Below are 14,438 nucleotides of genomic sequence, written 5' to 3' on the forward strand. Positions count from 1 at the left end.
TAGATATAATGTGTTTGTTATCCTTCAACAGTCTTCTGAATCTAGATAGTATGTCAGGCAACTGAGGTAAATTAGTACAAGAAGAAAAGAATAGAAAAAGAACTAGGCAGCCATTTATAATCTTTGTTTCAGGCCAAAGTTCCTCATGTGTGTGGGTGGAAGATTTCCACCATGCAGGGGGAGCTACAGAAAACTCCTAACTTTTGATTCATACCCTTTGTATTAACATACAAACTGGCTCTTGACAGGTAGGCATGTTTTAGCGAGGAGTCTAATGTAATCAGCGCCATGTCATATGGAGCTTTACAGGTGTGGGTAGTCCTTGATTTATGACCATAATTGGGCCCAGAATTTCCATTGTTCAGCAAAGCAGTTAAGTGAGTTGCACCCAATTTTACAACCTTTTTGTCGTGGTTGTTAAATAAATCACTCTGTTAAATGAATCACATGATCGTTAAGCAAGTCTGGCTCCCTCCATTGACTTTGGTTGCCAGAAGCTGGCAGGGAAGGTCATGAATGGCGACCATGTGACCTAGGATGCTGCATCCACCGAAAACACATGCTGGTTGTGAAGCACCTGAATTTTTATCGTGTGACTGTAGGAATCCTGCAGTGGTTCTGAGTATGCTGGCTATAAGTCATTTACAGTCAAGGACTGCCTGTAATTACACACATATTCAGTAACCGTAGCAATGGTGTGATTGTGTTTGGTCTGCTGTATGTTTTTCCCATATCAGAAGTCTGGTTGCGGTCTTCTGTACCATTTGCAGCTTCTGAGTTGTCTTCAAAAGCAGTTCTCTATTATAGGAATCTGGTCTGGTGACAGGACCAGATTCCTGTGGCTAAAGATTCCTTGTCCAAGTAGGAGCATATCTGGTACATCAGCTGAAGATGTTTAAACAGAGCTTTGAATCCAAGAGGATCCCCAAGGATCTCTTCTATCGGAGGGAGAGAAGGAGCACAGTCCTATCTAGAACAACCAGCAGAATTGATGTTTCCAAGAAACCAAGAAGTTTACACACGAAGAGCATGTTTTAGTAGGGTTTTGTCCGAGCTTGTGTCTCTCATGCAGTACAGTATGGCTGCTTACATGGATTCAGATTTCTCCAATATCACTGGTGACTACAGGCCTAATGATGCTTTCCACATAACTGTTGAGTAAAACTCTCTATTCAAGCTGGAGAAGAACCATAGCAAAGCAGCCTTCTAACCCTCAACCCTTCTAGATGGTTGAGAAGAAACCATGGCTGATGGCACTTAAATGTCAATGAAAAAAATGTAATATGATTAGGAGGAGCACGCCATCATGTAGATCAGAGATGTCAAACTCACGGCCTGCAGGCCAGATGCGTCGCATGTTGGCTACTGCCATCCCCCATTTTAGCGAAGAGAAAAAAAAGTTGCGACATGTCACGTGTCGACAACGTGATGCTGTGAGTTTGACACTCTTAATCCAGATTAATATTGCCTACTAGTGTGACTAGTGCTGTTTCTGTCCAATGATTGGACAGAAAGGATCCAATCCATCCATTTCCTCTTAGACACTATGATTCCCCACCGTGGCACGACAAAACCGCGCTCGACTAAAGCACGCCCGATTAAACCGCGTCGCTGACGTCATCAACAGGGTGACAACAGCAAGCGCGGAGAAAGAAGGGCGCTTTAAATAGCGCTTTGAAATCAAGCCGATTCAAGTTAAGGTAAGGGTTAGGTTTAGGGTTAGGTTTAGGGTTAGCTTTAGGGTTAGGTTAAGGGTTAGGGTTAGGTTTAGGGTTAGGTTAAGCATTAGGGTTAGGTTTAGGGTTAGGTTTAGGGTTAGGTTAAGGGTTAGGATTAGGGTTAGGGTTAGGTTTAGGGTTAGGTTAAGGGTTAGGTTTAGGATTAGATTTAGGGGGGTTAGGTTTAGGTTTAGGAGTTAATTTTAGGTTTAGCGTTTACAGCGTGCTTCTGTCTCCGCGTTGTTGTCGCCCTGTGATGACGTCAGCTACGCGGTTTCGTCGAGCGCGCTTTAGTCGTACGCGGTTTTGTGGTGGAACCATTCCCCACCATGTTATCAATAAAGTGAGATTATAAAAATACTCTTCTGTTTTCCAAAACATATGGTTCGTGAAAGTGATCTTACAAGTTGCATTAAACCTTAATAAAGACTATGCCCCCCCCCAAAAGATGCTGCTGCTTTAAAGAATCCGCTCATTAAAGTTAATACAGCAATTGAGGTGGGGAATCTTGAAGCCTGAAAAGAAAGCTGCATACTGTATGTGAGGTCAAAATAGCAGGCGTCCATGATGGTGAATGTGTGTGCTTATGTGTGAAAAACAACACACGGGATTACTTCCAAGTAATTCATTCACTGTTGTTCACCTACAGACAGAATCTTCCAGACTAAAGCAATTATCTGTATACCATATTTATCAGAGTATAAGATGTACCTTCCCCCCCCCCCAAAAAAAAGAATGTGAAAATCTGGGTGCGTCTCATACACTGAATACAGCATTTTTGGCCTCTCAAAACCCAGCCCCCCCTTTTTAAAAAATTTCCCTCTTCGAAATCTTGGTGCGTCTTAAATTCTGGTGTGTCATACTCAGAAAAATATAGTAAATGCAGATATACTCTGCAAACTGCTAGGGGGGGGGTCCGTCCTTGCCCTCTTCCTGCCTATCAGACATTTTAAACTGCTCTGCCTTTTTTATCTTGGGGAGGCAGCCCCTTCCCTTCTGTGCCAGCCCTGACATTCCACTACAGTGTCAGAATGGAGGGTGTGACAGGCAATTGAAATCACTCCTTTTTAAAATATGTCACATGCATGTAAGAAAAGTTAAGAAGGGCTTCGACAAGCCAATTGCACTTACCCTTTTAACATTATTGACATCTGTCTCCCATCTGGCGATCCCTCTAGATCCAAAGCACTAATTCAGAATCATTTTGGAGTGGACTCGGCTCGAACCCTATATTAATACTTTCTTTCATTTAGAAGTTCCAATTTTACTTACTGTTTGAAGAAAAATCCATGTCTTCCCGTGTGTGTGTGTGTGTGTGTGTGTGTGTATGTGTGTGTGTATCTGCACTCACTTGCCCTTCAGTTTAGAGCCATAAAATAACAGAAATAGGCTGTGGACTCCTTCACTTTCCTTTTCCCCTTTCCACATTCCTTTCTCTTTGTTTTCTCCTTCTCCCCAATTCCCATGTTAGCCTCAACATCCGCAAATCTGATGTGTTGACTGTTTTCGATGGAGGAGACTTAACCGCCCGGATCCTCGGCCAGTACCTGGGCCCACATCCTCGGTTCAGCATTTACTCTTCAGGCCCAGCAGTCACCCTGCAATTCCAGTCAGACCCTGGTGACCCCCTTTTCGGTCTCAGCCAGGGGTTCCTGGTGCACTATAAGGGTATGAGAAAAGGCTATGATATGCTTTGGGTACACTGGGGGGGAGTGAGATAGAGAGAGGGAGGGAGAGGGTGGGGGACTGAGTGAGTGGTGAGGGGGGAGAGAGATGGAGTAAAAGAGGGAATGAGAGAAAGGGAGAAGAGAGAGGGAGGGAGACTGAGTGAGTGGATTAGAGGAGGGTGAGGGTGGAGAGAGATGGGGTAAGAGAGAGGGAATGAGAGAAAGGGAGGGAGAGGGAGAGAGTGGGGAGGTAGGGAGGGTGAGAGGGGAGAGAGAGGGAAGGGGAGAGAGCGAGAGGTTGGGAGAGAGAGGGAGGGCAAGAGGGGGGGGGGAAGGAGAGAGCTGGGGGAGAGAGGGAGGGAGAGAGAGAGAGAGAGAAAAGTTGGTGTAAATTGATGCCTGCTGACTCATCCTGTGAAGGTGGTTTAAAAAGTTAAGCCGTCTTCAAAAAGGTTTCCAGAAGCTGCTAAGGCTGACAATGGACAGGAATGTTGAACAATGCATTTATTTGTGATCAGAAGCAGGAGAAGGAAAAGGAAAGAGCTCAAATGAAATTGAATAAAACCAAGGTGATATTTCTGCCCAATTGTAATTTTAGCAGCAATAGATTGAAGAAGAAAAAAGACAGAAGTTTTGCTTAAATGCCAGGCTGGGGGACAGTCTAAAGTTTAAACACATATACGTCACAGCAGTATTCTTGTAATCGTGCAACTGCGTGTTGGTTTGGGATCCTTTAATTTGGATTTCTGAGCAGGGCTTTTGGTCCTTTCTAACAATATGATTGCATGAGTTGCTTGTAGAGATGAACTCCTGACGTGAAGTAGAAAAGTGGGAAAACAGAAGTGAAATTTGGTGAGGAGGAGAGGTAGGATAGTACATTGATGATGTTACTTAGTTTAGTAATGAAATGAAATGCCTACAAGAAAACAACCAAATTCAGAGAGTAACAAAAGTTCAACCCCGAACTATAAATATTCTCTTCTATCAGACAGGACAATGCCTGGCAGAAGATAGTTGTTACATCCTCTTCTCTCCTCTCCTTCCTCCCCTCCCCTCTCCTCCTCTCCTCAATTCTCATCCTCTCTCCTCTCTTCCTCCTACTTCCCCCCTCTCCTTCCCTCTCCTCTCTTCACAGAAGTTCCACAAAATGACACTTGTCCCGAGCTGCCAGAGGTGGAATTTGGTTGGCGCACAGCTTCTCATACTGCTGTTATCCGCGGCACAGTCGTAACCTACCAATGTGAGCCAGGCTACGACATTGTGGGCTCCGACATTCTTACCTGCCAGTGGGATCTATCATGGAGCAACAGCCCACCTACTTGTCAGAAGAGTAAGTCTTTCTGATGCTAAAATAGGTGGTAAGAATATGCCACATTAGGACTTATCTAAGCATGAAGAAGGAGGTGTGAAAGACAATGGGAGGCGGGTGCAAAAAAAGGGGGAGGAGTTTAGTGGGCATGAGAAGAGAAACACAACCCAGACGTGGGAGCAGTGGGAAGAGAACATTAGAGTGACTATACCTTGCTGTCACTTTGACTGGAATCTTACTTTTACATTTTTCAAGATTATGTTGTTATCTTAATTAGCATTACACCAACTAGCATTAGAAATGCCTTTTTTGAATCTGCTTGGTTTTCACTTTTTGTGTTGGCCAGCTACATCGAGCCTGGTGTGTGTGAACTTTGATGCACTATTTTAGACTTTCTAATAGGAGAGATTTTGGTTCATTGTTTGCAGTTCTAGAGCAGTGATGGTTAATCTTTTTGTTGTCACATGACATAAGTGCGCGCTTGCACCCACACCCATAATGCAATGCCTGTGTGATATCCCCCCATGTGCCTCATCCCCCTGTGCATGCATGCGCTCATCCCCCTGTGCATGCGTGCGCTCCTCCCTGCTCCCCATTTTGGACCTAGCAGGCCTCCCTGCAGCCTCCTGGGGCCACAACTCCCTGCACTCCCCCACCCTCCGTGCATGCATGCACGCACACACCACCCCCATGCACGCACGCATGTCTCCCACATGTGCCCCTCCCACCCATGTGTGGAAGAGACATGAAAATCAGCTGGCCGGCAGGAGGCACGCGCAATATGTGGTGGAGCTGAGCTGGGGCAACAGCTCACGTGCCCGCAGAGAGAGCTGTGCGTGCCACCTGTGGCATGCATGCATAAGTTTGCCATCACGTTTCTAGAATCTTTGTGTCACTTTAGAAGGAAAGTTGAAACATTCCCGGAGTAGAATTACCCTCTAAAATATCCACATAGTCAGATATGATTCCTGAATTGGGAATCAGAGGGAAATACAGAGGCCTCTTTTCATACTTTACTGCACCTTCTCTTTCCCCAAGTTATAAATTGTGCTGATCCTGGAGAGATTAGCAATGGCAAGAGGAGCATCACAGACCGACATTTCTCCATTGGCTCTCACGTCCAGTACTTCTGTCATGAAGGCTACGTAGTGGAAGGGAGCACCACACTCACCTGCTACAACCGGGATACGGGCACCCCTAAATGGAGCGACCGAGTGCCCAAGTGTGTCTGTAAGTAAAAGCGGGGGAAGGAAAAAGCAAATGGAAGGGAGGAAGCTAGAACTGGGAAGTTATTTAAAGCAGCAAAGTACAGGACTGTACATTTTGACAAGAGCTTAGCTGGTCTGACTGGTTATAGGGAGTCCTCAACTTCTGACTGGTCAATTAACAACTGTTCAAAGTTGTGGTGAAGCTAACTTGGGGCTACTTACAACCTGGATTTCAAGTTCTGATAGTCCCCTCCCCCACAGTCACATAATGAAACTTTGGGGGGGTCAGAAACATGGTCAGCCATTTGCAGCATCCTGCAGTCACCTCATTGCATTTTAAGATGGTTTTCTCAAACATCAACACAGACTTCTAGTTTCCGGCAAAACTGCGCCCATTATAAACTCTTTATTGCCCCATTTTCCTTTTCCAGTGAAATATGAGCCTTGCCTGAACCCTGGGGTTCCAGAGAATGGGTACCAAACTCTTTACAAGCATCACTACCAAGCAGGAGAGTCCCTGCGCTTCTTCTGCTATGAGGGTTTTGAGCTTATAGGGGAAGTGACGATCACCTGCATACCAGGACATCCATCCCAATGGACCAGCCAGCCACCCCTCTGCAAAGGTATGGGGAGAACTTTCCCATCGTATGTGGCTTTCACTCACTGTTTTGTGACCCTCTGCTTTGTTTGCCTGGCATTTTTTAAAATAGTCCCTTGGTCTCTTTCCCCCCACCAGTGGCCTATGAGGAGTTATTGGATGACCGGAAACTGGAAGGTGAGTGGAAGTTTGGGAAGGGATTTTTGGAGGGTGACAAACATTATTTTCCTTCCTTCCTTCCTTCCTTCCTTCCTTCCTTCCTCCCTCCCTCCCTCCCTCCCTTCTTCCCTCCTAATTCTCCTTTCTTCCTTCCTTCCCTCCCCCTCCCTCTCTCCTAATTCTCCTTCTTTCCTCTCTTTCTCCAGCCCTCCTAATTCTCCTTCCCTCCCTCCCTCCTAATTCTCCTTCCCTCCCTCCCTCCTAATTCTCCTTCCTTCCTTCTTTCCTTCTTTCTTTCCCCCCTCCCACCCATCCTCCCTCCCACCTAATTCTCCTTCCTTCCTCTCTTCCTCCAGCCTTCCTAATTCTCCTTCCTCCCTCCCTCTTAATTCTCCTTCCTTCCTCCCTCCCTCCCTCCAAGTTCTCCTTCCTCCCTCCGTCCCTAATTCTCCTTTCCTTCCTTCCCTCCTCCTTCCCATACTCCCTCCCTCCCTCTCTTATAATTCTCCTCCCTCTTAATTCTCCTTCCTTCCTTTCTTTCTCCCTCCCTCCTTCCCTCCTTCCCTCCCTCCCCCCTCCTTCCCCCTTTCTTCCTTCCTCTCTCCCTCTCTTCTGCTCAAATAGCTGATGCCAGATCCTATCCCAGACCTCAATAACTCATGCCTTATGCCCATTTGATAGGACTACCGCAGTGTGCTCTAAATGGGGCTGTCTTTGGAGACAATCCATAATCTGCAACTGGTACAAAATACAGCAGCAAGATTTTTGCCAACACAACCCCACCAACATAAAATTACACTGACAGTACAGTGGCTGCATTGGTTGCCAATAGGCTTCCAGGCCCAATTCAAATTTATTACCTTTGAAGCTCTATGGTACAGGATACGTCAAGGAATAATTTGTCAGAACGTAATCTGCCCATCTCGTCCCTTCATTCAGAGAAGGCCTGTAGACCTTCCCGGGGACCATGGGTGACACATCTGGTTCTCTATGTCAAAGCTGGCTGAGGAATTCTGGGAGTTGCAGTCCACAAGTCTTAAAGTTACCAAGGTTGGAGACCCTTGCTCTATGTAATAGCTCCCATCCTATGGAATATTCTTTCCCAAGAAATACATCCAGCTTCCACTTTGCTGCAATTATAGAAACAGGTTAAGACTGTTTTATTTTAATGATCTTTCAATCCCAACTGACTGACTGTGGGCAACTATCATGGATTTTATTTCATAGTTACCTTTGCTTTTTGTGGCTGTTTCTAGTCTTTCACCACGTTTTAATTTACTTATTATTATACTTTTGGGTTTTTACAGTTCATTTGTGATTGGGATGGAGTATAAATTCTGAAAAATAAAATAAAAAGTTCAGGGTAGAGTGTTTGATACATACATCTCACATATACCACTTTTTTCTTGTAGTCACCCAGACCACAGATCCTTCCCACCAGATGGAAGGTGGCAACATTGCCCTGGCAATCTTCCTCCCCATCATTCTTGTCATCCTGTTGATTGGAGGCATCTACATCTACTACACTAAGTGAGTGATATCAAACTAATTTATATTTGCTTTGCTCAGTGGGCAGTGCAATTAGTCTCTGTGGTTTGATTCCAGTTAAGTTGCATTTTATTTATTTTATTTTATTTTATTGTACTGTATTGTATTGTATTTTTTTATATTTTCTTTATTTTATTTTTCTTTATTTTATTTTTCTTTATTTTATTTTTCTTTATTTTCTTTATTATTTTTTTTATTTTATGTTGTTTATTTTGTTTATTTTGTTTATTTATTTATTTTTATTTTATTTCATTTATCTGTTATTTAGCCCATCTCCCTTGCAATGTGACTCTGGAAGACAGATATGTTGTTTAATTGCAAATAGAGACGAATTGGAATTTAATTCTATTTCGAAGATTTTAACCTGAAACCCTACACAGTTTAAATTTCCAGGTGCAAGGAGACAATTATAATAATTTGTTTACTTAATGATGTTGAAAATGCCTTAATACTGCATTAGTATAACCAGTTCAAAACCAAGATCATAGATATGTCAAGTGACAATAAAAAAACTCTCCATATATGGCTTGAAAGAGCTTTGATTCCTGTCAAATCAGCAACTTTTATGTTTTACACCTTCAAGAACAGGGTCCACAATCCCGGGCCACAAGCTGTTTGGAACTAGGCTATGGAAATTCCCCCGCATACACAGGCTGGCCCACAAAGCCAAAATGAGTGGGGAACTCTGTTCTAGAAAGTATTAACCACTGTCCATACCTGCCACTAAAGATAGTTAGAGTAGCCCATTGATTGTTTATCGATTCTGTTTCTTTGAATGGCCTTGGCCTCAGGTATAAAATGAAGTCAATATATGGACAAAAATGTGATTGATGATCAGATTAATTTTGTTGAGATAAATATGGCTGTGATGACATCTGGGGGAGTGGGAGGGGAGAGAGCCTCCCGTCACCGCTGCTACTGGTTCGCCCGAACTGGGGCGAACCGACATAATGCTATCTCTGTACTGCACTCTGTACTGCACTCTCCCTCTTTTATCTTGCACTCCCTTCTTTTCTTTACCTTGCTCCCTTCCTTCATTAACTTTGCTTCTCCTTGTATTTTATAGTATAATAAAGTTGAAGAAAACTTTTAAAAAAATGAATACATGATTGAAATTTTGGATGTTTGCAGAACATAGGAAGCTGCCTGATAGCCAATTAGACAATTGGTTGATCTAATTCCTTCAGAGATGGTCTTTGAAGATGCTGGTGACCAATTCTGAACCATCCATATGCAAAATATATAATCTCCTCCACTGGGTTATTTCTGTAACTTGCGGTCCATGGAGTTATGCCAGTGAAATGAATCTGATTTTCCAAACTGGTAGAGGCTGATTGTTTCAATCCATTCTCTTCTTCTTCTTTTGCTTTCCTGCAGATTCCAAGGAAAAACTCTCTTTGGCTTCTCCTTTTCCAGCTCTCACAGCTACAGCCCCATCACTGTAGAATCTGATTTCAACAACCCTCTCTACGAGGCTGGGGTGAGCTTCGGACGCTCAGCCAAGCCGTTGTTCTGTAGTACCTATTTTTTAAAAGCTCTGATTAAAGAGGGTTTAGTTATTCCGGTTCTGCATTTCCCCCCTCTCTTCGCTGCTGCTTTCTACCTCTTGCAATCCTGCTGCAGTTCTGTACAGATTTATCCCAGATTTGGGCTGTAAAAATTAGGGTCAGCCATTAGGTCTTTTGGAAGAGATATAACCGTTCCCAAGTGAGTCATCTGGCATTTTGCAACCTGAATGAGTTCATTACAGATTTTCTGCCGTTTCTCCCAACAAGGGTATCCCTTGGCCACATTTCTACTGGTTTGGGGGAATTCTGCTCATTTCAACACCATTCCGAGTACAGCAGAGGTGGGTTGCTACCAGTTTGAACCTGCTGGGGAAAACTGGTAGTGGAAATTGTGATTGGGTCATTGAACTGGTAGGGATGGCAGGCTGGCCACGCCCAAAACCGGTTGCCCAGTTGCTGCAGCATATTTGTTTCGGCATTTTTAGGCATGCCCAGACCTATTTATAGGCAACTGTGCACACGGAGCAACCCACCCCTGGAGTACAGGTAGACCTTGACTTATAACAGTTCATTTAGTGACCGTTCAATGTTACCATGGCACTGAAAAATGTGACTTACAACCATTTCTCATAGTTACGACCTTGCAACATTTCCATGATCATGTGATCAAAATTCAGCCGCTTGGCAACTGACTGATATTTATGACCATTGCTATATCCCAAGGTCATGGAATCCCCTTTTGTGACCATCTGACAAGCAAAGTCAATGGTGGAGCCAAATTCACTTAACTTCTGTGTTACTAATTTATCAACCACATTGATTCACTTAATGACTGTGACAGTGGTGGGTTCCTGGTTGAACCAGTAGTAGTTTGGTGGCCTGGGTGTCTGGAACTGGCAGCGATCCAGGCCTGCCACACTCCTGAACTGGTTCTCCGTAGGTGCCGCCATTTTGTTTTCCCTTCTGTGTATGCACAGAACAATTTTTGTTGTGCTGTGCCTGCATGCGCAGCGCACCCACAAGCGAACTGGCAGTAGTGCCTGCTGGAACCCATCCCTGGACTGTGGCAAGAAAAGTCATAAAATGGGACAAAACTCATTTAACCAATTTCTCACTTAACAACAGAAAATTTGGGCTTAATTATGGTCATACGTCAAGGACTAACTGTACTCTCTTCAGTACTTCCACATGCTGCCAGTAGTGGTCTCCAAAGGCCTCCTTTAGAGGTGAGAGAAAAGGAAACAAGACTTCTGGTTTTATTTACTTAACCATGATTTACTGAATTTATCCTCTCTGGTGGGTTGGCAGATGGGCCCAACGAACCCTGCCACAGTGCATGAAGACGATCTTCTGATCTTTGGGTAGTTTAAAATCAACTACGTAAAGGAAAAGAGTTGGAGAGATTCTGTCCCTAAAATAAGTTGTTTCCCCTCCTTTTTTTTTCTGCTTAACAGGACACCAGAGAATATGAAGTTTCCATTTAGAAGACGTCAAAAGGACCTGCCATTCTTCTCCCAAATCCAACTAGATCTGAGGATCAGCGAAGGAGAATGATTCCTGATTTGGAGGGAATAGCGGAAGGTGGTTTTTGGGAGGGGGCTAAGGGAAAATGGAGGGGAGAGAAGGAGTTTATCCTTTCTACCCCACAAATTCAGCTTTATCTCTTCTTCTCCATGTTGCTGCCTGACTGTCCACTCTCAGCTTTGGACCACTCCCTTCTCCCGTGTAAATACCCTCTTCAATGTGCCAAATGTGTTTCTCACACACACACTCACAGAGTTATTATTATTATTATTATTATTATTATTATTATTATTATTATTATTCTGCTTTATCTGTTCGTTTTATTTCTCTATTTATTTATTATGTTACCCTTTTCCTTTTTTCTTCATTTTAAACGATCATTCCCTTAGTGGTTGAAAAAAAGGAGGAGGGGGTTGACCTCATCCCTTCTTCCATACTTTACCCACCACTCCGTTTTTAAGGAAGTGGGCCTGAGTTCTAAATGGTGCTGCCATTGAACATAAAATAAAATAAAAAGTATTTCTGTAAACGCGGCTGTACAGTAAGATCAGTAACACCCAATATATGTGGCTTTCCACTAGGAGATCTATTTATTCCTAAAACCAGTGGCTAACAGACATGGGCAATCCAAATTGCTAAATGCTGAGAGGCATTAGAAAAGATATTGATCCCTAATTTTTTAACATGGAAGCAAGTCTCCCTCATGTTGTTCAGAGAATTTACCTTCATAAAATTGAGAGTACATTAGATAATCATGGAAATATAAGCAGTGTCATAAACCATTAGCTGTTTAGATTATAAACTATTGGAGTTTTTCAAGGTTTGTGTGCTGCAACATGCCCAATCAGAAAGTAAATCAGGCTTCAATTTTAATGGATTTGTGGAGACCTAATAGACACACTCTATATTACAGAACACCAGGAATAGATTGTCAGGTGTTATAGCCTCGGGCTGTGGAAATAACCTACAATGACAAAACAATATAATCGTTTTACAAGATTTAGCTGTATTTTCTTTCTTGTACCATTAATTTCTTTGGCTTATAGCTTTTTACTCCTATTCTATGCTTTGCCTAATATTACTTCGTGTATAAGGGAACAGTGTGATGGGCATGTATGTATCTACAAATACAACCCAGGACTAGGGTTGACACCGAGATAAGCACACACAGGAGTGCTGCCTATAAAAGACTTTCTACTTATATTTTAGTTCTTTTTCTTCTAATCTAACGGAGATGAGGACTGCCCCCTAGAGTCGGGAACGACTAGCACATATGTGAGAGGGGAATCTTTATCTTTAATCTTCTAATATTTCTCCCATCTCTCTGAAAGCAACAAGAATAAGAAAATAAAATAAAATAAAACCAACATAATGCAGATCCTGAAAAGAGAGGGCTTGGTAGAACTTCAGTAAGCAAACTTGGTCTTTTTGTTACATTGGAAGACATAAACCACCCCAGAGTCAATAAATTCATTACTTATTTGTTTGTTAGGCAGTTTATCTTTTCCTTCCCTCTAGGGAGCAGCTTCCATAGCACTTCCTCCTCCGATTTTTCCCTAGAAAAATGCTGTGGTTGGATTAGGATAAAAATGAGGGAAGGGGACTGGCCCAAAGTCATCCAGTCAACTTCCGTGGCTGAAGGTGGACTTGGATCTGATCTCTGTGATCCTTGTCAAATCCTTTTAGCATTAGATCACATTGACCTTTTGTTTACCATATCTTTAGCAGTACAGAATGGCTGTGGGGAATCAGTTTAGTTTTACATTTGAGATACAAATGTAAAGGCAGGGGTAGGATCCCTACTGGTTTAACAACCAGTTCACTGCACTTGCATGCACAGTTGAGAAGGCTTACCTTCCAAATTACTGCTTGGGAAGGAAAACAGCTGTGGCATGGCAATCCATTCTGCCACACAACTCAGCTGAGAAGATAAAGGTAGGCAAAGCGCATGGATGGGTGAGCGGGCCCACTTGCTCGTGGGAGTGAACCGGTTCGCTCCCAGCTTGTCTTCGGAGCTACTGATTCGCCCAAAGTGGTCCAACAGGTAGAATCCTACCCCAATCCCACATCTCTCGTTCTACACCAAGCTAGAAGACATCCCAGAATAGGTAATACTTCTGTTCAACCATTGTGATTGCTGAAAAAAATTAATTTTAAAGTCCCCAAATCTTTGGAGGAATAATTGATAAACCTTTTGATCAGAGTTCCTCTGGAGCTATTTCCCATGAAATTCATATGGCTGTTTAGATATGGAGTAAAACCTTTTAATAATAAAACTTCTCCATGATTAGGAGGATCCTTATAACTTTTAAAAGATAAAAGTGCATCTGATAATTTTATGTTGCTTTCAAAGTTAACAAATCACTGAACATTACTAATTATGCTTATGAGGACAATATTATTTTTTAATGGTACTTTACAGCCCTTTCAAAAAAAGTGTACATTTTCCCTGTTTTTCTAATGTACTGGCCCAAATAATGAAATAGCTGCAGGTTTTGCAACCTCTGATTCATTAAGGTATTCTCTAAATGATTAAAAAAAAGAGAGCAATGTAATTTTGTCTGGAAAAGATCAATTTTCCTCCTTCACAGTATCTTAACAAGAAAAGAACATGCCCTCCTGGTATTAGTCAATTGCTTTAAGGATTAAATATTATTTCAGAATATAAATGGTTTATTGACTGTCTCCCTTGATTAACACTATAGAAAGCCACTGGCTGCCTTGTATCGTCTTCAGGATGTTGTCATTTTGTGTGGCTCTTATATTCTTAAGCAGGAGTCCCCAAACCTGGCAACTTTAAGACTTGTGAATTTCAACTTCCAGAATTCTCTCTGGGAGAATTCAACTCTGGAGAATTTTGGGAGTTGAAGTCCACAAATCTTAAAGTTGCCAAGTTTGAAGAACTCTGCTCTTAATTATGACAACAGGAAAGATCCTTAGTGCCAAAATGTATGAAAGTACACTTTTACAGCTGTTCAATCAAGCGACCCTCTTTTAGGGCATGAGAGCTTCTGAATGGAATTGCAGTACTCTTCTCCCACAGCATAAAGTCTGTAGTAGGTGAGAATATTGTACCTAAAGCCCCTTCACTTACTGCCAGTATGGAGCAGGACATAAAAGTAGTACTTACCAGCCCATCTCCTGTCCTAAATAGTGAAACTGACTTATATCAACCCTTCCCTGGTGGCCAGTCTTGTAT

The 14,438-nt window shown here is 42.8% G+C and overlaps 1 protein-coding gene across 1 annotated transcript in view; it reads left to right on the forward strand.

Moving 5' to 3' along the window:
- SEZ6L2 (seizure related 6 homolog like 2) overlaps positions 1–11,511 on the forward strand; it is a 35,520-nt gene extending 24,009 nt beyond the window's left edge. The window contains exons 11-17 of the mRNA XM_032237117.1: positions 3,190–3,386; positions 4,521–4,715; positions 5,733–5,924; positions 6,334–6,525; positions 6,639–6,677; positions 8,072–8,189; positions 11,170–11,511. Coding sequence (XP_032093008.1) covers positions 3,190–3,386; positions 4,521–4,715; positions 5,733–5,924; positions 6,334–6,525; positions 6,639–6,677; positions 8,072–8,189; positions 11,170–11,269 — 1,033 coding nt within the window. The 3' untranslated portion in view covers positions 11,270–11,511. The remainder of the gene's footprint in view (positions 1–3,189; positions 3,387–4,520; positions 4,716–5,732; positions 5,925–6,333; positions 6,526–6,638; positions 6,678–8,071; positions 8,190–11,169) is intronic.
- The last annotated feature ends 2,927 nt before the right edge of the window (positions 11,512–14,438 follow it).

The sequence above is a fragment of the Thamnophis elegans genome, chromosome Z, assembly GCF_009769535.1.
Source record: "Thamnophis elegans isolate rThaEle1 chromosome Z, rThaEle1.pri, whole genome shotgun sequence".
Classification (NCBI taxonomy): domain Eukaryota; kingdom Metazoa; phylum Chordata; class Lepidosauria; order Squamata; family Colubridae; genus Thamnophis; species Thamnophis elegans.